Here is a 24,297-nt window from a genome sequence, read left to right as displayed (position 1 = left end):
TGTACGAGTTATAATTAAATTATTGAGCTCTCCGACCTTCTGAAACTATTCCGCGAGCTCTAAAAAGTTTCCATTTCCGTTGTCTTCATCGTAAAACTTTGCCACTGGCAATATCCGTTAATTAGTTTGCCCATTATTATCTCAAAGACATGACACACATGAATGAAATGTGTGAACACAATCGATCCATCCCAATGCTCTCACTTTGACCTCACTCCAGAGGGAGACCATTTACCCGGGTGGTTTTTACAGCTCTGGGGATCGTAAAATCGCTCCATCCAGGGAAGGAATCGAGCACTTTGCTATCTTTGAAAAATGACGAATACAACATATTCAGTAGTAAAAATTTTTTACTCGAACTTCTCGTAAAAATTTTATAAATTTCCACAGCTGAATATTTTTCCCCGACGAACCATTCGGAGCAGATTAGATTTTGATACAAAAAAAAATACATAAAATAATGCTCGTACGTGTGTCTTGTATATTGTTAATTAATTTGTGAAATTTATGGAATTGGTCTGAATTATTATCTGCTCCTCTGTGAAAAATGACTGTACCATTACTTAAATTTCCTCACACACTTGAGTTTCGTAATTTTGATTGAATATTTCGCTTCGTGCGCTCTAAATGAAATGCCCTATCCCTCTCGCTAATTATTATCCAACGATCCCCGATAGGTTCTTTCTTGCAAGAATTCCAAAGAAGAACAGTAGCATGAACAATAGCGTGCTAATGAGTGTTTTCCCTTCTCCCTTCATATTCACCTCAAGAGTCTCATGCAGGCAAGGCCGATTGCTCGTTCTCCTGTCTCATTAATCACCCCTGACGTTTTAATTACACCGGCCGACTGTCCGACTTATGCCGCCAAGAGCGAATTCAATTTCACCTGGCTCTCTGTCCGCGTCTCTAAAAATCTGGCATCTCTTCAACCGTGGAAAACTCCAGTGGACCCAACTTCGAGTGCCTCCAGTCCCTACAAAAGTAATGAGCAGCTGGAGAATGCAAAACTTTCGGCATGCCGAGTGCAATCATCGGAATAATTTCCGAAACTAGTTCCAAACTTCAACCAAACTTCTTATTTTTACACTGCAATGAGTGCACTACACGGGGTCCACTTCGTCATGAAAAATGATCGTGAATTGTCGACTCATCCCAGGGTTGACGGATAAAAAAAACTCATGTTTTTGCGGCTGATATCTTGGACTGAGACCAGGGAGTTGATCTGGAAAGATAGTTCCCTGGGTAGTTCTTCTCCTTGTCGTTAAGGTGAAGTCCCTACTCATCCGGTTTTTGTGGATCTCAGATTCATCAACGTCTTGAGGCCGAAAAAGTGTCTTTATCATTGTGGGCTTATCATTTTCATCATTGTGTATCAAAAATAAAGCATTGTTACGTTTGCAATGATTTTGTTATTTAGAAAAATCAGTGGAATGATTTTCACTGAACTTAAAATTATACCAGAAATTGCATTAAAATATTTACAAGTGAATTAGTTGATCACTTTAATTATTTTTCAATTTCGCTATTCGATATTCCAAGCTTTTGTAGCTGTAGAAAAAAATCTCTCCCTTAATCCGATGTATATATAGTATATTATATTATTGTATTGTATATACATATATTGGTCATACTTAGCATAATCCTCAATAAACAATTATTATTGAAAATTGAAACGCTGCTTACGTTTTATTCGCATGTAAACGCGCGCGTTTTTTTTCTAGATTTAGAAATAAAATACTAGTGATAACGTCTCTTCATGTATGTTCATTCAATAAATTAATCTATCGGTATTTCATACCTCTGGAAAGGGCCCCAAAGGGCGCATAATTAACATGAGAATTTCCATAATCCGGATTGTGCGTCCCCTGCACGTGATGGCAATCGTTGTCTACGAAGATAGAATTGAGTTCAAAGTTTAGGAACTAAACTCCAGTTAACCCCTCGCCGTTGGTGTACAACAAATGTTGGGGCGAAAGTGGCGGGTGGGCCGGGGGTGCGAGAGGGTGAAGAGGGCGGAGGCCCTTAGGCACGCGTGCACACGGGGTTAAGTGGTTTCTATCTCATTACCAGGCGCACCGCCGTAAGCAAAAGGGGCTGTATAGATGGCTGTGTATAGACTTTGGGGAGGTCGAAGGGCGTGAACCGATGTTACGAGGGCTATCCATTTACTTTTTCCTCATTTGACACTCCTCTCCATCTCATCTACCTGTTTTTCGTCAACTTCTCCTGATAGTCGTCTAGGGGAATAAAATACTCGTCTAATGGTTTTTCTTTTATTTGTTAGTCGGTAATTGAAGATAAATTGTGAAAAAATGTGTCAAAATTAAACTGTCGTTCCTTCTTATTCGCATAATGCATCACAATTGAGAATAATTAAAACCGTTCATCAGTGTCACCGAAAACTATAAAAATCTTCCGGCCGACGATAAGGAAATGATTTTATCCCCCGAAAACGCAAGCCTCTGAACTCCAATAAAATTAATAGGCCAACAGAGGCTCACCAGAAGTTTACCCTCTTATTATCTAGGTCACAAGGCCTCTGCGATCACGGAAGTACTACGATAAGGGTGGAGATGAACCCTCCGTCGCAAGTCGATTTACCAAAACTCATAAAGAAAGGATATCTGAGTCCTCCACCCTTAATACTCCCCTCATACGTCGGCATTTTTTTTCCCCAATATTTGTAAGAGTATTCCACCGACAGCCCCCAACAGATTTCAAAGATTTTCACCAACTGTTGGAGGAATGTTACTTCGAGTTAACAATGGGTATTACAATTTAGCTTTGTCTCCCTCCGATTTTATCCCACTGCATCCCCATCACTTTTGTTTATTTCCACTCCTCGTCTTTTTCATGCAAATTGTTCACAACAAAGCAGAGAACAAAGGATGGATGATGCACTTTGGAAATTTTAATCGTAAAGCCAAGTTAGAAATGTGGTAACGTTGCACTCGTAATTCGATGGAGTCTGCTGTGGAGACGCTTTTATCCGACTTTTTTTCTGAGGTAAAATTACGACAGTTGGCACGATTATCAGCCGGGGGAAATATTTTTGTTGAGAGGTTTCTCTGAAGGATGAAGACTTGAGCTCTTCCCTCCGGAGAGAACGGGAAATAGATTACAACTCTGGGGTTTTTACTAGACATTTCTATCATGTGACGGGTCTAGAAAACATTCAGAGCATTTCCTAATTGAAAATTAATTCGTGTACGTAATAAGTGGGGGTGAAAAAAATTTATGTCAATGTAATCTTGATTCTTTCTTCGTCTAACTGAACGATAAATGTAAAACTACCCTTATTTATATTTTTAATTTCCTTAACTGCTTGATCTCCTGCTGTAGACGTTAAAGCCCCAAATTATTCGGCCAAAGATCCGTCGTTATGTCGTGTCATATTCGCCATTTGAAAATGTAGATTGCAGTGCTAAATTGGATGGAGAAACTTCAAGAAATACCCCACACCCTCACATATTAGGCACCCGAGGCAGTGGAGGTCATAGCGATGGCAAGATGGTGGCCCCTGGGGGTGGGTGGAGCGGAAGCCCAGTGGTAGATGTCGTTTCGATATCTCCGAGTTTGGTGCAGGCAGTTGAAGAGGCAGAAACCCCCTAGACTACTCCAAATGTATACGTACATTTCCACCAGCAAGCATCGTGCACCCCGACCTCTCACTCCTTCCTTTATGACCAAGAGGCTGAGAGCCCGGTGCTCCAGTACAATGACAATTCCCTCGCCCTACTATCCCAAAGTGGAAATAACATCGATTCTCTTTTCGTTCTGACAATTGCATTTTGATGGCCCTGATGTGGAATATCCGTGGGTTTTGACATTTGGAGTACTGCCATCAGTAAATCCTATTTACCCGGGAGTAGAAAAATGTCAGAAGTTTGCTCTAGGAATTTTTCGAGCCTTTGGGGACTGGATTTCCGGAGACGTTGGGTACATTTTACTATTTCAGAATGGAGAATGTCAGGAGATAAATGTTGGAATGATGGATATGGTTGAGGAGAATTGCAGAAGTTTATGAGGCATCAGAATTTCACAGATTTCAGGAATTTTTTTTATTAAAAAATCAGAATTCAATTTGAAGATATCAACGGAATTATTGAGATTAATTACATTGGACATTTTATTTATAATCAAATCTTTAAAAAATAATAATACATATATGTATTTATGTAGATATCTTTCCAATAAATAGAGACTTTGTCAGTCATTTCCCGGAATATTTATTTCATAATTAAAAATTGTTTGAATGACTGAAAAAAATTCAACTTGTTTTCTCCCATAATATACTGAATAGTATGAACTTATATCCCTCTATATACTGGTTCCACTCAGATTCATAGGCTCCCCGATCAACGAGAATAAAATACATCTCAAGTGGGTTCCTGAAGAAAAAGTGAATGATGCGAAATACTCGTACACTATTCTCCCCTCCATTCCGCACTCCTTCACTAGGTTTTTTTCCCTTCAACGAGTGGAGGTGGGCGAATTCGATACTCAACCCCTGAGATTGGCTCGCACTCAAGGACTCGAGTACTCGAGTATATATCTCAGTACAGTAACCCCTGACAACATTCTACCTCTTCTTGCACTCTTCTTGTTTCTCGAAATTGTTTTGTTTGAACCTTTGGGCTATCGTCTTTCCTCGTATACTCTTCCCTGTCGAGAGTTGACGCATCGATTGCTCCTGTCCACCAGAGAAACCGAAATTGGATACGAAATCACCGAGAGGTTGCAAACAAAAGAATCGCTTCTTCCAATTCCTTTATTTATCGGGGATTCAGAATTTTTCCGTAAACATTCCGGCAATTTTTTTTGCATTTTTTTATTGATTAAATTGTTAAGATAATTTGGTCGTCGCCTGGGACCTCGCACTGTCAAATTTGTCGAAATTTTTTTTATCCATTTCCTCTCCTCGTGACCGGTTTCAAACCCCGGGCAATTGGCCTTGTAGCTTAACTCCAACTACTTCCGCTTCAACCGGAACTTTGTGCGCTTGTAGAGGAATTAATCCTTTGGCCCGGCTCCATCATCAGGCCTTTGTCGAAACTATGTCGGCAATTCTATTCCGGCTGGAGCAAATACGATGCCCATCGCTCGGTATCCTCCGATCCGATTCAACTGGCAATCGGCTACATATTAACCTGACACTTACCACCGGCCCTGCGGTACTCCCAGGAGTGGTTGGCACACAGCGATGGCTTCGGATGGCCCTCCATTCCTGGTGGATTACGATGTCTTGAGTGGCAGGGAGTGAATCGAAAATTATCGGTTAAATTTGCTCCAAATGATTCATCTCTTTTTTACCATTTTCTTAGCCTTGTGTTGGGTTTATATTCGACCGGATGTAGGTCAGGCAATATCAAGTGCAATGAGCATAAAATACTAATTGGTTGTTAGCTCACAATGCTGTCCCTAGAGATTCGTCCAAGCTCCGAGCGATTATAGAACGGATTTGGATCGTACGGGAATTGATTCGTTACGGTCAGGTTTCATGACGATTCACAGCTGCTATTTTATTACATTATAGCTATAAAATTATATCATCTGATAGAGTAATAATAATATACAATCAATCGAAAATTATTAGCACTAAAAAAATTATTGTTGATTTTTTTTTCGTGATTTTTTTTCCGTGAATGTTAGAAAATCGATCTCGAATTATTCACCCGAAGTGATAAAACTGGCACTTCCTCACCATTACCAAGAGTACTCCCGGCTCAAAACCATCATTCTAACCCATGCTCACCTACCCCAACATCCCCCGAGATTTCTTCAGCCATAAAGAAATCGCAGATGATGCATCGCACTGTAGTTTTTCATATCTGCTTCCTCAACATATGGTGGCCATCATTCATACGCAGTCAGCACTCCTGCATTCAATTTTTTATTGTCCGGAATTTTATTTAAAATGAGAATAATTGCACGGGCTATCAACTTTGAACAAAATTATACATGATTTTTCATGTATCACGGAAGGTTCCCAATTTTTGGGGGCTTGGGCTCGTTTCCATTAATTCAATATTGATCAATACAAAAAATAACTGATGACATGATCATTTAGGGCTGACATTAACGAACAATGAAATGTTCACCGTCATATTCCCTTCATTATTTCCGCGAATGGCCCAGAAAATCAGCTGTGACCCTAATGGGTATAAATCCATAAACTTTCAGTGCATTTTAACCCGTTCGGAAAGCCCGTCATTAGCGTATTAATTAAGAAAATAATGTTTCTGACGGTCTCCAATTTTTCCGGGAGCCAGTCGATGACATTAAAGTAAAAAAACGCACTGCGGCGGCCCGTATGGAGCGCCCATTCCGGATTAAGAGTGCACTAACAACATTGCTCCACAAAAACCAAGTGTCCAGTGACTCCATAAATCCCCTGAAACCTCATGGCAGCACTTGGCCTAATAAAAAAGGAAGAGAACGATCTGGAAAGGCTGGAAGTGCCGGTTATTTAGAACGACATTGAGATGACCCTCATCTTGAAGCTCAGATTCACCTGCCGTGTCGTAAAATAGCCGGGTGCAACCACGCGAGGAAAGCCCCTTGTTGTCTGGAATGGTTCCAAAATCCCCGGACAACTCTCGTTCCCTCATTTCCTCCACCGGTCGCAGTTGCCGCCCATCTCCTCGGTCTCTTTTCCCCTGTCTCTTTTTGCCATTGTACATTGCCCATATACACCCGATTCCTCCCGTACTCCGACCCCGGCCCCTTGTTTTCCTAGTTGAAGGTTATCCCTCTCGTGTTTTCATCCTACCGCCGCACTAGGGCTCCAGCAATACCAGAATCCAACGATGCGCAATGGGAAAACCGCATGCTGGACTGCGGGATACATTCCTGGCTTGTTCTGGGTAATATGTATTTTATACATTTGCATCACTCGGCTTACTTTTTATCGTAATTACTAGCAGAATGCGGTGGCTGAGAGCTTCTGTTACTCGGATTCTTGAGGGTGGATTTTCATTAATTTTATTTGGTTGTTACATTTTGTCGGGTTTTTTCCATTTTTCCCCAGAAGTTCGCCGGTATTTTTATGAATATGGGGAGAAAAATATTGAGTGAAGAGGAGTAAACGTACCTCCGGGTAAATAAAGGAATCGTAGGATCAGGAAAAAATATAGATTTTTTTCATTGAATTTCTAGTCTTGTTTACTTTTTAATTATTATCCAATTGGGACAGTCTGAACATACACGAAGAGAACAATTCTTGAAATATTATGTGCCTGTTTTGTAATCTGCCAGTCAAAACAATATTTGGTAAAAATTACGGAATAGTTACCCACTTTTTCAGTGAACTTTCAGGAAAAAATTCACGTTCCACGAAAAGGATAGATCGTTCAGTGAAAAATACGTAACTGCTCCGCAATTTTGACTGGCAGATTATGGAACAGACCCGTAATTTATCACGAATTTTTCTCTCTATGTCCCTTCTGAACTCATCAATACTGAGTTCCACTCCAACCCTCGTCTCGAAACTCCCCTCTCAGTTCATCCAGCAAATATTTCTTCCGAAATATAGAAATCCTTTAAAATCGCGTTCACAGCAGGAAATAACGTTTCTGTCGATACCGGAAAATTTGTTGCCCAAATGAACGTTGGCGAAGATAGCCACACTCACCCCCTCAGGGGATGTGTGAAGAGTGGTCCGTACGACGTCTATCGGTTCACAATTTTCACTCTCCACTGGAGACGGCCCCATGCAGTTGCCCAAAAGATACTCCTTCAAAATATCACTGACGACGGGAAAAATATGGTATCATCTCTCACTCGGGAATTCATGACGTGTCGCTCGGTCCACATGTCCCGGCGATGTCCCACCAAGACCTTGCTCTCTACTGGCGCATCTTCCGGTGACACATGCTTATCACAAAATGGGGGAAAAATAGAAACTGATGGTTTCCCCTATTTTTATTACGAGATAGGAACTCATTTCGGTGTGAGCAGCTCATTTGTCTTCATTGAAAATTCAAATGTATCGGGATTTCAGGATTTATCGAGGTGTTATCACAATGGATGGTGCACAGGACAATAAATAATGGGCGGGAAATTCATGAGAACCAAAATCCAAGTAAAATTACGATTGAAAAAAATTGTAAACACTCACTCAAATGGTTATTATTGGGTTTGAGGTAAAGTAAACGTCGATGTCGATAAAACAGCTTCACGAAATTTTCATATTTTATAGAAAGGATTCAGTGAACGCGTGACATGTGTTTTTGAACCTCCCGGGTTCCTTGAACGGAATGTGATGATATACGAATAGAGAAAATTTATTCATTCCACATCTCCAATAGCTGACATCTTCATATCCTTTTTTTTCAAATTCCCAGTGGAATCCTGTCCTGTGGCATCAGACTCTGACTACTGGGTCAATGGGTTCTGACGATAAAGAGAGTGGGCAAAGTGGAGGAGGAAAAGGTCAGGAGTAATCTCCGGGGATTTGACGAAAGGGGAAAAATGTGAAGTTGAATTCATCAATTTTTTAATATCAATGGTTTACTCCGCTGGGGAAACTTTTCCAATGAAATTTGTTCAATTGAAGAATATTTCCCAGATGGAGTTATGATACTGTGGGGCGTGTAATGAATCGAAAAATGAGATTTTTTCAGTGGCGACGCGTTGGAGAGGAAATTACCGAAATTGCTGGCTTTTTACGTGCAGCTCTTACTGAATTTTCAATTAAATAGGAATTACGTCTCAACGTCATCCGATCAGAGAATCTGGGCTCTGAGCCCTGGGCTGGGTAACCCCCAGTAATAAATCATAAATTTATACCACTTCTCACTCATCGTTTATACTGTACCACTCAACCAAACAATTTCGTTAAAAAAAACCCTCATCTTATTATCTTCGTTCTGTATAAAAGAGCACGTAAATCCCTTTTTTGTGCATATCCATTATTATTATGCATGCAAAATGTTAATACTTGGCGAAGGCCTTCGGGTGAAGGCCAGGTGCTAGTTCTCGCCAGAACTTGTAACAAAGTTCGTTAAAAATAATAAATAGGAATTACTGCAGATCTAGTTATGACGTTATACACGAAAAAAATTATTAAAGTATTATTTAAATTAGAGAAAACAATCCCTACCATTTAACCAAAATTCGTAGGGAAGAGAATTTGTGTGAAAGAATGAACGCAATCGATGAATAGATCAATTCCAGAATTGTTTTGCATGATGGAAGTCCGAGAAATTCGGGAATATTCCATCAATTGAAGATTGAGTCCATTTTAATCCCGAATGTTCACCAAAAAACCCTTTTCAGGCTGTAACCACTCATGTGGCTATACAGCCGAATCTCCACCCTCGATTCCCTATTCACCGGCTCTCACTCCCCCACCTCCTCTCATGAACGTATTTCATAGGATTATACGGTTAACACGGATAATTGAATTTTCACATCTCGGGTTGAGTTGCGTCAAGTGTGAGAAGGAGGCGTTCTCCCCCGCCTACGCTCCTCAATCATGACACCCCCGGTGAGATGTGACGGGAGAGCCGAGAGTAAAGGGCACATTAATGTATGCAGACGTGGACACAGATTGAGTAATAGAGCTTAATTGGCTTATTGTTGGTTGTGTCGGTGTAACTATCTGGATCGTAGAACTTTCATTCGTCTCGTACACACTTGCCGGTGTCAGGACGGGTGTCATAAATCAGAAGAATCAATTTTCCGCTTTCAAACTGTCACGATTTTCCGGACGGGGGATGTTGGTGAGAGCGAGGGAAAATCTCGGGTAAAAAATCACTGAAAGAGATGAATAATCGTGGAGAGAAATTGCTATCCAAATTGAAAAATAATTTTCTATGGAAAAATTAATGAGAAGTTCATATTTCAATTCACTCAACTCCTAAACGTTCTGAGAAATCATAGAATTTCCGGAGGGTGCATTCTATATTTTTCAAGTGATTAAAAATATTTTTTTTTCCTTTTTTTGTACTACCGAATTCTTGGTATTAAAATAAATTCTGAACGTACGGAAATGTTTCCCTAGCCGGCACTTTGCACCCCATTTCCTGTATCACCCCCAGAATTAATTTCCGTGCACGTGCGATACCCCAAAATTAATTAATCCCACGCACCAGAAAAATCCACTTCTCACTTAAATTTTCTATTCATTTCCCCGTAATTGCAATTTCGCTGCTGCTTAATGGCCCAAACACATTGAATCAGTCACTGAAATTGGAGGTGACAACAAAGGCAGTGCGTAAAATTGACTAAATAAATATCCACGACAGCGAGGTATTACCGTTTATACGTTACAGGGAGAAGTGATCCCAAGGGAGTGCACAGCCGACCCCGAAGTTGTTCGTCGTTGTCCTCAGTGATATCAAACATCCCCACTATTACCAGAAAATAATTATCTCGACCTAATTTTTTTTCTGTCACTTTAGTTTCTCATTCTTGCGATGTACTCTCTTCTATTCCCCTCTGATTCCCGACTGTGACGGACGACCGAAAAAAAAATATCTGCCGTTTATCGGAATCCGTTACAACCCTCTCTGTGAATGAAAAAAAAATGTTGCCAGTAACTGGAGCATTGTTTGCCCAATTCTTCGGACGACTGCAAGGGATTGCCGATGAGGCATTTCATCATGTCCGCAAACAGAGGCTCGATTGATTGATGAAATGTCGGGAGTGCAAAAATCATCCCCTCATTCGTCTATTTATCAAAATATTCACGAAAAATCCCGCTCACTAACTACCAGAGGCCCCCATCAATTACAATTACAAATAAAAAATTGAGAATGTCTTCCCTCAAAGGATAAAAAAAAATTGAAACAAAGTTCCCTCCGCTCTCTCGGCAGAAGTTTCCGCGTTCATGAAATTCCCAGTGAGACTCTTCCAGTCAGGAATTACTTTGCTTCCAGGAAAAAAATTATTCCAACAAGCTCCGGCACAATGGGAGGGCACCGTGAACAGCGAAAATGACAAAAATGAACAAAATGGTGACACCGGTGTCAGCTAGTGCCTGTTGTGCAGCAACACCAGCCATAAGAGGGTGTTGGCGAGAGCTATTACCACAGGGTCTGGCTCAAGAACAGTAAACATGGAGTTTCCGCCATTCCCAAGTGCACCAACTCACCCCCTTTATCACCATTCTCCTATCCTGTCTGCCATCCTCACACCATCGTCCCTGTTTCTTTGTCATTTTTATGGAAGTTAACCCACATAACTGCAACTTCTGGTGGAAAATTTACACTGCGGCTCGTGTGAAAGCTCCAACGATTGGATTAATGTACTCATAATGCAGTAACACTCATTAGCAACTCAACATGTGATAAAATTTCATTACACACACACTGAAGGAATTGTGTCATGACAATGACATATTCTGAAATGTCTATAATTGATGAATTTATCGCTACACAATTAAAAAAATCGGAATCCAATCATGAGAAAGTCAGTTGTAATTTTCTAGCTGCCCTCTTTGAATTTAGCAAATTAAAGCTTCATTTTAATCTGCGGAAATTTGATAACAATTGTCGATATTATCCGCGTCGATAGGACAATATTTGCTTCACATATAATACGTTGACACTGCACTCCTAATACTCAGGTGAAGCCATCGGGGTAAACTCGGCAAAGTCAAATATTATGCCTCCCATATTATGACTTAACTCCACACCTTCAATTCCAGTGTGAAAATATCAATAAAACAGATGGAACGAGATAGCAGGAGTAGTGATAAGCGTAAAGTTACAATTTCAACAGTCTCGTTAAAACTCAACAGCCTTACGGGTTTTTAATCCAAGCATAAAGGTAAATGCTGGAACAATGTAAACTGTTGAGCCAGGATGAGAGATGATAAAACGATTTTTACGGACTATGTTCGTAAAACTAGATTAATTAATTACTCAAGATCTTGGCAGTGGGGATAATTCCGGGGATTAACAGAAAAATATTTCACTTCATCTTTTCTGAGGGTTTTCTTTGTCCCTTCATATCCCGGTGCATTAATCACATTACCCAGGCGAACGGAAATTACGCATCCGGAGACAATCACCGAAGATTGTTCTCGTCATTTCTCTTTCTCTATTTGTTTTAGTAGTCGTTTCAGTGGTCCGCCTGACGGAGATGCATTTTTTCATGAAACTGACATTTAGTCGATCGAAGGAGAGGCCGAGGAAGAGGATAAGGTCTAATGGATTTTATAAATTTGTAAATCTTAGTTTTATAGATTTATAAATATTATTTTACTGAAAATACTTTTGAAGCATTTGTCTGTCGCTTGATAGGGCCAGGGTAATTTTCACTATTTTATTCTCTTCATGTGAACTCTGCAAGACACCCAGAGAGAATTTTTTTCAATGGCAGGGACACTATAAACGTTATCTACGGGTAGAATCGTAATAAAACCCCGCTTTCTGGGGATATACCTCAAGAGAAGATTGACTTGTTTTCCTCCTTGGTTTTCATGTTCCCATAATTCACTGGGATGTGACGTCTGGTTTGAATGCTCCCATAAAACAAAAATTTCATACCCTCAAATGGGAGCTTATCTGAGTAATACCTACACTCTTGGAATTTTTTGAAAATTCCAGCAACAGATGCGCCTTGAATTCTCAATTTTCTACAGTCGAATTAAAATTCAAATATCTTGGAAGTTCAGTGAAATGAAATTGAATTGAATTTTCCCGTACAGTGTACGAATTATTTTTAAAAATTAAAGTGAATTTCTAAAACTCAGCCTTTTTTTCGTCGCCAGTTCGTTTCTCTTCGCGATCAATCCTCAAAAAATCACCTGCATACGGTAGTTGCATACAGTCGATTCCTCTCGGCGTTATCAGTCCCCACGGGCGTATAAATTTACCCCGGGCCGAAGAGTCCCGAGCCATCTGGTGATAAGGAAATATCGAAGATACATGCAAATTAACTGTACCCCTGATTTACATGAACTGTTTCATTGGAAATAGCCGGGGCCCACTTGATTCACTGCAGTTTGCAATTCAGATTCGCAACAGAACGGCCAGTGTCACATTCCCTCACATTTACTCCCGCTTTTTATCCTTTTTATCGCATCGCAAAACAGCGGAAAGTCTTGAGACTGATATTTCTTAATTCGAGTGGGCACGTGTAACCCACTTGCAATCAATCCCTCGTCATCCTCTCCAATTAGCCGTTGAACAATCGAGGGATTCAGTCGCTAAGACCTGAGCAAGGTCGAGTGAGGGAAAGGGTACTTGAAAGGTTGTGTGCACAGGGCGAAAGAATAATTCTCTTGAGAAGATTACAGATCTTTTCAGTTCGGAGTTTTACTCTGAATAAAAAAATTGAGTCGTCATTGCCCTTTAAAAAATAATAATCAAATTAAAAAAATTAAAATCATGACTTTGTAGGATTTATGAACATTGAAAAATATTTTACAAATATTTTCCGCCAAATTTCGCTTAAAACAAAGTCCTCAAGTACAATTAGGTGTTCGCAAATTCAAACTAATTATTATGATGCAAAAATATATATGTTCTCGCGCAACGAGATGAGAAGACAGCTGAAGAGGTGAAGTCGATCTGTCAAAGCTAGTGTGTATTTCAGGGAGTCTGAGCCACCGACAGGGAGCTCCCAACCGTAGATTTATGCCATCACAATGCCAAATGACAAAGGGATCACTGACGAAAGCTCGAGTGGTGGGCGTATATGCAAAGCATACTCCTGACATTTTCCATCCTATTCCTCCAATTTTCTGTACTTCTGTGTGAGAGGAAATTGAGGCGCACAAAAGGAGGGGAGAGAGAGCCACCGACAAGGGGACAGTTGAATAATGTTGAATGAAGAGAGTGAGAGAGAGAGAAAAAAAACGAGAATGAAGCAGATGGGGGAGGGGGAGGGGGCAGTGAGACTGGCGCGGATCGTCCAGTGGAAAGGGACGGGGTTGAATCAGACATATAATTCGCCTTCTCGTTCCCCCGATGAGAGTTTTTTCGTCCGTGCGATATTACTCCAAGATCTGTAGCAACTGTCGCGACGTGAAAAAAAAAGTTTTGGTCATAAATTCCGGAAGACGTTGAAGTCCATCTTAAGGTGGAGGACATTTTGTTATTTATCTCATTGTATGTGTGGTAATTATATTTATTGTGGACGGATTCTCTCATCAGTGACTTTATGCGGTGAAGTACTTGGGAATTGTGAAGGGATTCCCTTGTCTAAAATTCAATGCAATTTTTTTCAATTGGAAATTTCAGTAAACGTTCCTGAAGAATATTTAATTACCTGAGTGAATAGAGACAATTTGAGGAAAGAATTTCACTCGCTCCCCCTAATACAGAACCACAAATGTCCGAAAGTTTCAGGTGGTCTGCGTCCAATTAATTGGAGCGATTAACGGGTATTACCGCAAGCCCTCCATTGCGTTAATTTTGAATCTAATTAAGCGCAAATGATATGAATTAACAATTGTTAAAACGTTGTTATCACTGGCATTAAACCTATTAGCTCGTCATTCACCGAGGTATTCCCTCCGCCCACGGAATTGTAACATTATAATGAACTTCTGCAGGATATTGAATAATTTTTTTCCCAATTTGGGGGAACTCGATGTTTTTTCCAAATAAACTAATTACAACTTCATATACATACTAGCCATACCGTCCAACACACAGTATATACTTTCGCACTATCATGAATATTTATTTTTTAATCTGGGAGAATTCTTTTTTTACCGCAAAAATAATTGAAGTTAAAAAAACGTATAGGTCGTATATATGTGCTATTGTTAGTATTTTTATAAGCGGATTAGGTATCAAAGGGAAATGAACAAAATGCAAAAACCCGAGAGGCTATCCACGTGGCTGAATAAAATAAAAAAAATATACTCGAGCGTGAAGAACGAGAAAAAATATTGGATAAATATTTAAATAAATAACTAAATAAAGAGAGAATAAATCTGGTGAATAAAATAGTGAATAGTAAATCATTTTAACGAGTAGATGGAATTGATGGAATAGTAATCTCACAGCTGATGCGTTTGGCCGTGAAGGGACACGGATGAGACGTTGAAAAAGGCCTAGAAGCCCGTTGACGTAGTAAAGAGAAGAAAGGTAGTAGGTAGTACATACTTGAGTGGAAAAAAATCGTTGAAGCGTGATTAGGGCCATAGTAGATCGAGTTGGATCCCAAGACAAGGGTAAAGGGTAGATAAAATAAAAGCCGGAGAATCTCAAGGCTCGGGGAGTCACTGGGCCGGAAGGGTGAGTTCGATTCTCCACTGGCCTTCACACATTTTTTTCTCTCGCCTCTCATTTCTCGTTACGTCCTGTTATTTAAAAGGCTCGACGAGGTGTAACGACAGGAGGGAAAAAAGTTTAGATATAAAAAGGGGAATGGAAAAAATTGTGTGCTCTATGGGTCCCGATACCATGGCTTTCTCATACGTAGGGGTCGCTTGCTTGGGTTCTTGAGCGTTAAATTGAACTATAAAACTAGACGTGGTGAGTGATGATAATGGCGACAATTTACTGTCGAATATTTTTTTTTTTGTGAAATATCGTAAAAGTTTGATTTAACTCGACGGGATGTGATTTTGTAAAATAAAATGTTCAATGTCCCATCATAAAATCACCCTTGGCTGACGAAATTTTGGCTATTTCACTGAAATTTTGAGTTTAATCGTTGACAAATCGATTTGACGAGAAAATAAAAGGGAAAAATTCATGAAAAATTAATTGTTGTATATTTAATTTCGTAAATAAATTTGACTATTTATCCTGCTACTTGATGATTTGGAATTTTATATTTTTCTTCGCTTCAAATATCTTCATGTTTAATTCGTCTCATATTTTACATAAAATTTCCAAGCGTTTATTCGCCATTTATTCCGACCACCTTTTTATTCCCCACCACCAGAATCTCTGGATTATTTAAATAAAAAAAAGTCGGATTATCATTCACATTTCACACTAAAAGCGCAACGAATTATTCTTTGCCCTTCTCGAAGCGTTCATGCCCTCAGATCCTCCGTACTTACTGTAAATAACCCTCCACACCCCCATTCACCTCATAATCCCCGACGTTCTGTACACTCAGTCCCTAGTTCGCGGCAGGCCACCACTAAATCGGATATTTTACGTACACACGTGCGCAATAAGCACGTACGTACATAGCTGAGCGGAGTCTTGACTCGTGCCACTTTTGCCTCGTCCCGGGCATTTCTCGCTTTCCTCCACATCATGAAACCCCCTTGCATTGTCTGGCCGATGGAGGAGGGCAAACAAGCGGGCGGAGGAACACTAAGAGCACATATTCCAGTCCCGTACCGCTGGAAAATGTCCTGCACGTGATATCACAAAACGTCCCTTTTCTTTTTTCCATGTCCCTCCTTTCTCACTCACCACTGATCCCGCAGTGACCCATTCCGGGTTCCTACTAAGCCTGGGTAGCATTATTAAAATCCAACTAAACCAGAGTACGTGAGGGTAGCATTATCTCGCTGATGGTGATAATTATTGTGTAAATATTGTCTGTGAATTTTACAAAAGTCATTTTTCTGAGTTTTGAAATTAATATCATACAGGAATTCCACGAAAATAAATTATTTTGAAGACAAAAATAAAAATTAATGTCAAGAATCCGCTTATGAACAACTTATTGGCAATATTAATCAATTAATATTTTGGAAAATTGAATATGATGAAATAAAATGAGCTAAGCTGTAATAAATGGAAAACCAAAATGTTAGCAAAATTTTATAGAAATATAAATCACAAGTATTTTTATTTACATTCCCTCGAAATTATTTTCAGGTGGATCGTGCGGAGAACGAGGAGGCCCAGGGCGGAGGTCTGGCGCAATCCAGTTACCTTGGTGCGTCAAGTTCGAGGATGGGTCCTGGGCTGGACTCTGGCAGCAGTGCACCATCCTCAGTACCACACTCATTGGCGACATCGCACGACGACGAGGACAACGAGGATGATGAGAGTAGCAGTCGTCGGCCCGGGGGAACCAGGTCAGGCACCCCGTCACTTGTCCCATAGCCCTGCAGTGCAAGCCCAGATAGAAAGCACCCCACCCACCACAGAATCCCCTGCGAGACCCTTATCTATTCCTCAAAGTGTCTGGAACTGTTTGAACGCAGCAATTGCACACCGAGATAAATATATATTCTCGCCAAATATTAATTTACGCGAGAGATATTCATTTACAAATTAAAAATAATGAGGGCGAGTATCGACGGATGGTAGAAATTTTTTTTAATTAAATGACCTTTGGCTCTAGAATTCCGAACCTATTGCGTTAATTCTCATTGAACTTTTCTCTCTGTGCAGTAGGAAAATATTTGGTGAGAATAATTATGTTTCTCAACGCACTCAGGAGTCATTCCTCGCAGGTCTCACATTGTATTTTCACCCCGGCTGCTGTTTCACTAGTATTTATTCACCTCGCCAGGACAATACTCCGGGGTCTTCTCCACCGGTGCTGGGCAGGGGTAATCAATTCATACGGAAGTCAGTTCCATTCTCATTATTATGGTCTCTTCATTCCACTCATTAATTCTCCCGAACTCCCAAGAATTCTATTTTTCGATCTCGTTGTCTCGTTACCCAGGTGAATAAATTCCCCTTTGAGCTATTCAAATGAAGGAACTAGGAATTGTCCCCCGTGTGCTGTCAGGCAAAATGCCAAATACACAGGGAAAGCCGCCAGGATTGATCACATCGTATGGTACACACTGTAAGGAATACAAACACTTCTCGTGTTTAATGAATCTATAATTTTTTTCTTCAGTCACTCAACAATTTTTTAATTAACTCGAGTAAATTTCATCTCTCAAAAATTCCTGGCATTTTAACTCGTCAATTTTTTCCGTTCAAACAAGACTTGTTTGAAGGCATGTTATCTCTTCTCTCAGTGAAGTTCCATCTGTGCAGTTGACTCGAAAAACGTGCCTTGACAAATATCCCTAAGGGCAACAGCCGGCACGACCTGAGTCTCACTCAGCCCAAGCGCTGACTTGAAATGCCCCGGGCAATTCTCACTCGAAACGCCCGCCTTTTCTTTCTATTACGATGTAATCAGCGAGGGCCCGAGGATATTCCCAATTCGACAATTCGAAGTGATAAAAATTCCAGTCTAAATCCACCGGCAAATTGATGATGAGTATCTCCATCTTGAATCAGGGGCTCAGAGTGGAAAAATATCGTTGGTTTCGCTGATGGAGTGCAGTAAAGCTCCAGGTTATTCCATAAAAATAAAGTGCCCCATTGACCTGTCTTGTAACGTTGGATGAACTGCAGAACGAAGATAATTCTTCGGACAATTCTGTGGTGAAGTGGTAAAACGTGCGGAGTAAGTTCGTTACATGTTGTACAATGTTGAAAGAAAATTGGAATTTCGGGGAAATTCTCACTCATAATGCCACGAGAGCTTCAAAATTATTGGATACTTCCCGGAGGTTTGTTGCAAGCACACGATGGAGCCAACTTCCACTTTAGAAAATCGCGATTTAGGGTATCATTATACTAAATTTTCATTTACTTTCCGGATCTAATGAATATTCTTTCAACCAAAACATTAATTTGGTTTTAATAAAATTGATGAATCGAAATTTCAATGATTAATTCATCGACACTGTCAGTGGACTGCTAATTAATGAATTATTCATTAAATTACTTATTAATTTCACCCAAAACAATTGGTGAAATTAATTAAGAAATAATGAACGAAGTGTTTCAAACGCAGAACAAAACAACATAAAAATATAAAAAATACATACGAGCTATGCATTGCATACAAAATATAAATAAATATTCCGTGTGAATACTCAATGAAAGCTCATTAATTTCGATGTGCATTACCGGAATTAGCCTCACAATTCTGAATGATGTGGGACGTTCATTGATTGGTTGTTGGTCTGCCAGCATGATTGTCATTAAACTCTGTTCAGTATCGGATGTGAGGAGTAGCTCCGTTATCATCCTCAGTACAATTACCGTTGCGTCATCCTAATTATGAGTTATCGCACGTACCGACTGCCCACCCAACTCGGCCAGGAAAATGTGGATAATACATGTAATTGGATCGCTGTCATCCCTTCGTTCTCCAATTGTTCTGTGTGGGCCCTCTATCTATTTATCTATCTCTCTCTCCCTCTCTATCTTTGCTGGAACCCCCGGCGAAATTTTTCTCGACCGCAAATGCCATAATCATCTGTGTATACTTCAACCATACCGTCATCTCGTAGCTCTCCTATCCCGTTATGGCAATGGAACACTGAACTTTTAGACTGAATCTGCACAAATTGGATCCCCTATCACAAACACCAGCACAAGTGCAGCGAGATCATTCCATTATCACCTTCACCGGTGCTATTACCAACCCCCAAAGTTTTACACCTCCAGCTGTGTACTCGCTTGTTCACCCCGCTATCTCTATTGGTAAAAAGATCATTCTTATGGTGCTATAACGTTTGAAGAACATCATGTTGCTTATGAACCACTTATGGATGCTTTGGAATTATAACGAGTTTATTATTCGATTTTATTTGGAATTTTCGAGGGGTTCAGCCATAAGTGAGTCAGTTAATGATTGAGATAAATTTACTGTTGTTCGAGGAATGTAGCTGAAGAATTATCTAAAACTTGCCAGAAAAAAAACGTGAATCTTGGAGGGAATGATGTAGCACATCCTCAATAAAGCTTAACACATCAATTGATAATTTGAAAAAAAGTAATGAACAGCTGAAATTAATTAATAGCCTGATAATCGATCAAACGGCAATAAAACCCGGAAATGTTTTGGGAAAGCATTTCGCGGCAAGTGCTGTCCCCCTCGAACATCCTGAATCCAATGAAGGAGAGTAAGTAGAAGAGACTGAAATAACTCCGACGTCGGTTGGCATTCAGCTTCTCTCATTACTCTCCGTCTCTCCAAAAGAATTTTACCACTGAAAATACTAAAAACCTCCTACCGAGGAAATGAAATAAACTTTGTTTTATATTTAGGGAATATTTACGAGACAAATGCGAGTGAGAAGTTTTTATTCAAACTGTTAAGCCCTTGGAATTGCAAATATCGTTTGGAAAAACTGGGTTAACCCAACTTCACGGTGCGCACCATGCAACCCATGAATTTTCGCAAACTCACCGAAAAACAAATATCAATTTGCTTTCTCAGGTAGACATAACGTTCAATACCAGAGCTCTCGGCTACTTCAATCCGCAGTGAATAGTGTCGAAGCAGAAATATCGGTTTTCAGGGCGTAAAAACATTCTTTCGTATGATCGAATGACAGTGAATGACACTCAAGTGTACCTTGTCAATTGAATTCGGGGGCTTTTGCATTTTATGTTGAAAAAAAAGGGAGAAAAAAAATGATGAAAAGGGGAAATCCCGGGGGTTACTGTAGGAAAGACAGCGAGTGCTTTTGGAGTATTCGCGGGACACTGGCGTAAAGAGCTGGTGGATGTGGGGTGTGAGGGGCTCAACCGGACTTCATAGGCTTCGAGTAATCGTCGGTGTTGTTTGAAATAGACGGGTGTGAAGCTGGATGAATTGCGGAATTCAGAGCTCTAATCGTTTTTCTCCACAACTTTTGTGATCTAGAGACCGAGCCAACTCCCGGTGAAGTCCATTAGGTTTATGATTGAAGGTAAAAGTCGAGGAGAATTTTCTTAGATTGGGAAAATGGATTTGTAGTCGAGGGACAGTGGATAGTAACGAGATTTCGAGAATTGCACTGGTAAAAATCATTGTCAATTATTTCTTCATTGCGTTTCTAGTATTATTGCAGAAATAATTTCCCTGGGGTTCTCTCGAGATTAAATTTCATTTGAGGATTAAAATTAATTAAACTTCGAGTTTCCCCTTTGATGATTCTTACAATCAAATTTCTGAAAATTCAAGAATAAACATTTCTCTAAAATTTTTACCAGTGTCATTCCGTTCAAGGATTAACCCCCTCCCCCTGTCGATTTCCCAAGTTGTGATATTTCAAGGCGTAGGCGTCAGTTAAATTTCCTGACCCCCGAGTGTGGGCAGAGGACGACCGACCGGCAGTCCGTCGCGATGATCGAATTATCCCCACCCGAAATAATTAATCAGCAGTCGATAACCGACGCCGTAAATAGCCGGGCTCGAAAATACTCGTTTATCAGGAGCTCGTCGCCCGCAGATACAAATATAGTAACAAGCCTCCCCCCAGGTACAGAGACTCAGACAGACACAGAGACAGTGGATAAAGAGATCGCTTCCGTAAGGATGAGGACCCAATCCAAAAATAACCGAGACCTTTGTTCCATAAAAACGTAAAAAAAAACGGATGAGGGAAAGGGCAGGTTGTCGTCTTGTCTTCTTCAGGTCATCACCGGGACCAAGTGTTCGGCTACACCGACGCGCATCACTGAGGAAGTCCTTCAGCAACGGGCTTGGTGATGACGATGGCGATTCAAACATCTCATTGGACTCGATCGACAGCAATGCACCCGATCAACAATTACCAGAATCCGCTAGACGTCCACGTAGTTCCAGGGGCTCCCAAAAGTGGAGTAACGTGCGTGCAGTCATGGCACTGTATTCCTCACTACGAAAAATCAAGAGGTATCCCAGTAATATCACCAATCTAGCCATTCCAGAAATATCAGCAACATCAATCAATATGACATTAGTATTTGATTTAAAAAAAAAACAAGCAACCCTTTGAACTATCACATCCTCCCTGTCCATTATTCGTGTCACCATTCACGAATAATAGCCACTAAAAAATGACTGATTAACCACTGTATTTTCATACTCTCCACAATCGCTCTTCTCCTCCTGTTCTATTTTTTAACTAAAAAATAAAATCCACCACACGTGAATAAATCAACTGGTGAAATGTGCATGCAAGGTACACGGAAGTCACCACCAATCCCTAGTTGACTCTCCAATGCATATGAACGTTCTTCCCCGTCTGATTTCTAAACGTCCCGTGTGTTAAATCCTGGATTGACGACTATTAGTCCCATAGAAAATGTTATGAGATTGTTTAGCAGCGTATGCCTAGTTATTATCTCGTAGTTAATTTAGATTAAAATCCAGTGTCCATGTACCACCGAGGAATCTCCACATTGCCTTGTACTCATGTCTTGACACTCCCAAAAAATTTCCTCTGTGTATTGATGGAAAAACCACTAGACTGCAAGTTGCTGATGAATTTTAACCGTAAATAATGAAAACGATGACCAACTGGGCTCCTACATGAGAATGTAATCTAGCATAATCTATCATTTATCTCACTGTCTATCTGTGTCTTACTCTATCTCGCACTGTCTCACTTATTACTTTGGTGTCCGTCTGTCTGTGTCTCTATTCGATACGAACGTCAGTATTAGAACGAACAAAAAAACAAACTGCACAACTATTGACAAATGTTATTTCACGAGCTTTGAGTGATCATTCAGAGGAATGAGACTAAACCCACCGGCAATCGTCCCCCACGTCGAATCTCCCAGGATGAAGGGGAAAATATGCGTTCTCCATCGGGAATGTCTCGGCGATTTTCTCCCCCCCTCATCCACCCCACAGCAATAGCCACAAGCGATCGCCACTTTTTGCAATAAAAAGAAATGTATTCTCCCCATCGTTGTCCCAAACAACTTGAAAGTTCGGCTATTTCATACCGTAAATCCAGCCATTTGTCGCATAATATCCCCTATACCGTCCACCTGCTCAATGATTTATTTAATTTTCCAGAACAAAGAGCAACCAGCGATGGATGAAACTCCGTACAACCGTCCAACTGTCTTCAGCAATATCAACAATACAGAAGAAACCACCACTGAAACGCGAGGACTCGTTTCTGAAGAGATTCTCAACGAGACAAATACCGGAGAGCCAGGAGACACTTGATACTGGTGAGGGTGAGGGTGACACAGCGGATGATAAAGATTCATCAAGGAGACGACGTAGACCGAGAAAACCACAGAGGCCACCCAAGACAGTTGTTAATCCAGATGAAAATTTTTATTTCTACTGGCTTATGCTACTCTCTGCCTGTGTACTTCATAATCTTTGGACATTAATTGTACGTCAGAGTCTTCCGGAATTGCAGGCAATGGCACCAGCAGCTTGGTTAGCATGCGACGGCTTCACCGATCTCATATTTTTTCTCGACGTTGGTGTACAATTTAGAACTGGATATCTTGAACAAGGTCTCATGGTTTATAACAACAAAAAATTAGCTGGCCACTACCTCAAATCAAAGTCATTTATTCTCGATCTACTGGCCCTACTACCACTTGATCTACTGCAGGTCAATCTTGGCAGCAATCCAATGCTCAGATTTCCACGTTTTCTCAAAGTTTATCGGGTTTATAATTATTACTACATGGTGGAGTCGAGAACGGTTTATCCAAATTTATGGCGTGTAGTGAATTTGATACACATACTACTCATACTTGCACACTGGTTTGGATGCTTTTATTATCTGCTGAGCGAGGCTGAGGGCTTCCAGGGTGACTGGGTGTATCCCTACAGGCCAGGTGAATATGCTACTCTCACTAGGAAGTACCTGGGATCACTTTACTGGTCCACATTGACACTCACTACTATTGGGGATCTACCGACGCCGGAGACCAACGCCGAGTGAGTCTATAAAAAATGTTAGAGTACCCTTGACAGTTTATGGAGTGGTGAATTTGTTTTGTGTTGAAATTCAGAGATTGGGGGACTGTCGGGGGTGGGGGGTCGGTTGTTATGAGTCTCTTCCGGTGGTGCAGGGTGGAAGATTATTTTGTTAATTTAAATGACACCGAGTAATAACAAAATGTCTCCAGATCTCGATAATTGTCCGGGTAATTTTTACTGAATATTTCTATCGGTGTAAATTAATTGAATCCTCGCTGGACAAATGCAGTGGAAATCGTTCGTTGCAATCAATGCCCCGTTGAAACGGCAAAATTTCCCGTTCGAGTGCCTCGAGAGTCACATGAATGGCCGAGATGAACCTTAGCCCCACGTTCATCCCCTCGTCGAGAATATTTCGCACTCTAATGGGGGGTAGGAGACGATGAAAGTACATATCCGGTGTAGCCTCACCCCCCGAGTCCGAGTGATTGCCAGGCATTAATCCAGTTATCTTGATTAATCCCGGCATTTTCTGTCCAGCGGGGATCACCCACGCCATAAACCTACATTTCTCAACGATATATCTCAAGGGTCTATTACCATTGACAACTAAAATCACTGCAAACCACTCACACACCGGAGACTCTAACAACTCGATTCCCCATTAATGCTGAATAAACGATAATTATGTGCTCATGACGTAAGCAGCGACAGAGAGAGTGTGTGAGAAAGAGAGTGATAGAAAAA

General features: G+C 40.6%; 1 protein-coding gene across 6 annotated transcripts in view; it reads left to right on the top strand.

The window, feature by feature from the left end:
- The window catches only part of LOC135164119 (uncharacterized), a 59,514-nt gene that overhangs the window by 19,971 nt on the left and 15,246 nt on the right, over positions 1-24,297 (top strand). For 5 of the 6 annotated variants that reach the window (XM_064124195.1, XM_064124192.1, XM_064124193.1 and 2 more), the window contains exons 3-5: positions 16,752-16,954; positions 21,304-21,543; positions 22,678-23,568. In XM_064124195.1, coding sequence (XP_063980265.1) covers positions 16,752-16,954; positions 21,304-21,543; positions 22,678-23,568 — 1,334 coding nt within the window. The remainder of the gene's footprint in view (positions 1-16,751; positions 16,955-21,303; positions 21,544-22,677; positions 23,569-24,297) is intronic. The other variant, XM_064124198.1, reaches the window with a different exon arrangement.

The sequence above is a fragment of the Diachasmimorpha longicaudata genome, chromosome 6 (assembly GCF_034640455.1).
Source record: "Diachasmimorpha longicaudata isolate KC_UGA_2023 chromosome 6, iyDiaLong2, whole genome shotgun sequence".
Lineage (NCBI taxonomy): Eukaryota > Metazoa > Arthropoda > Insecta > Hymenoptera > Braconidae > Diachasmimorpha > Diachasmimorpha longicaudata.
This window is presented reverse-complemented; position numbering and strand designations above follow the sequence as displayed.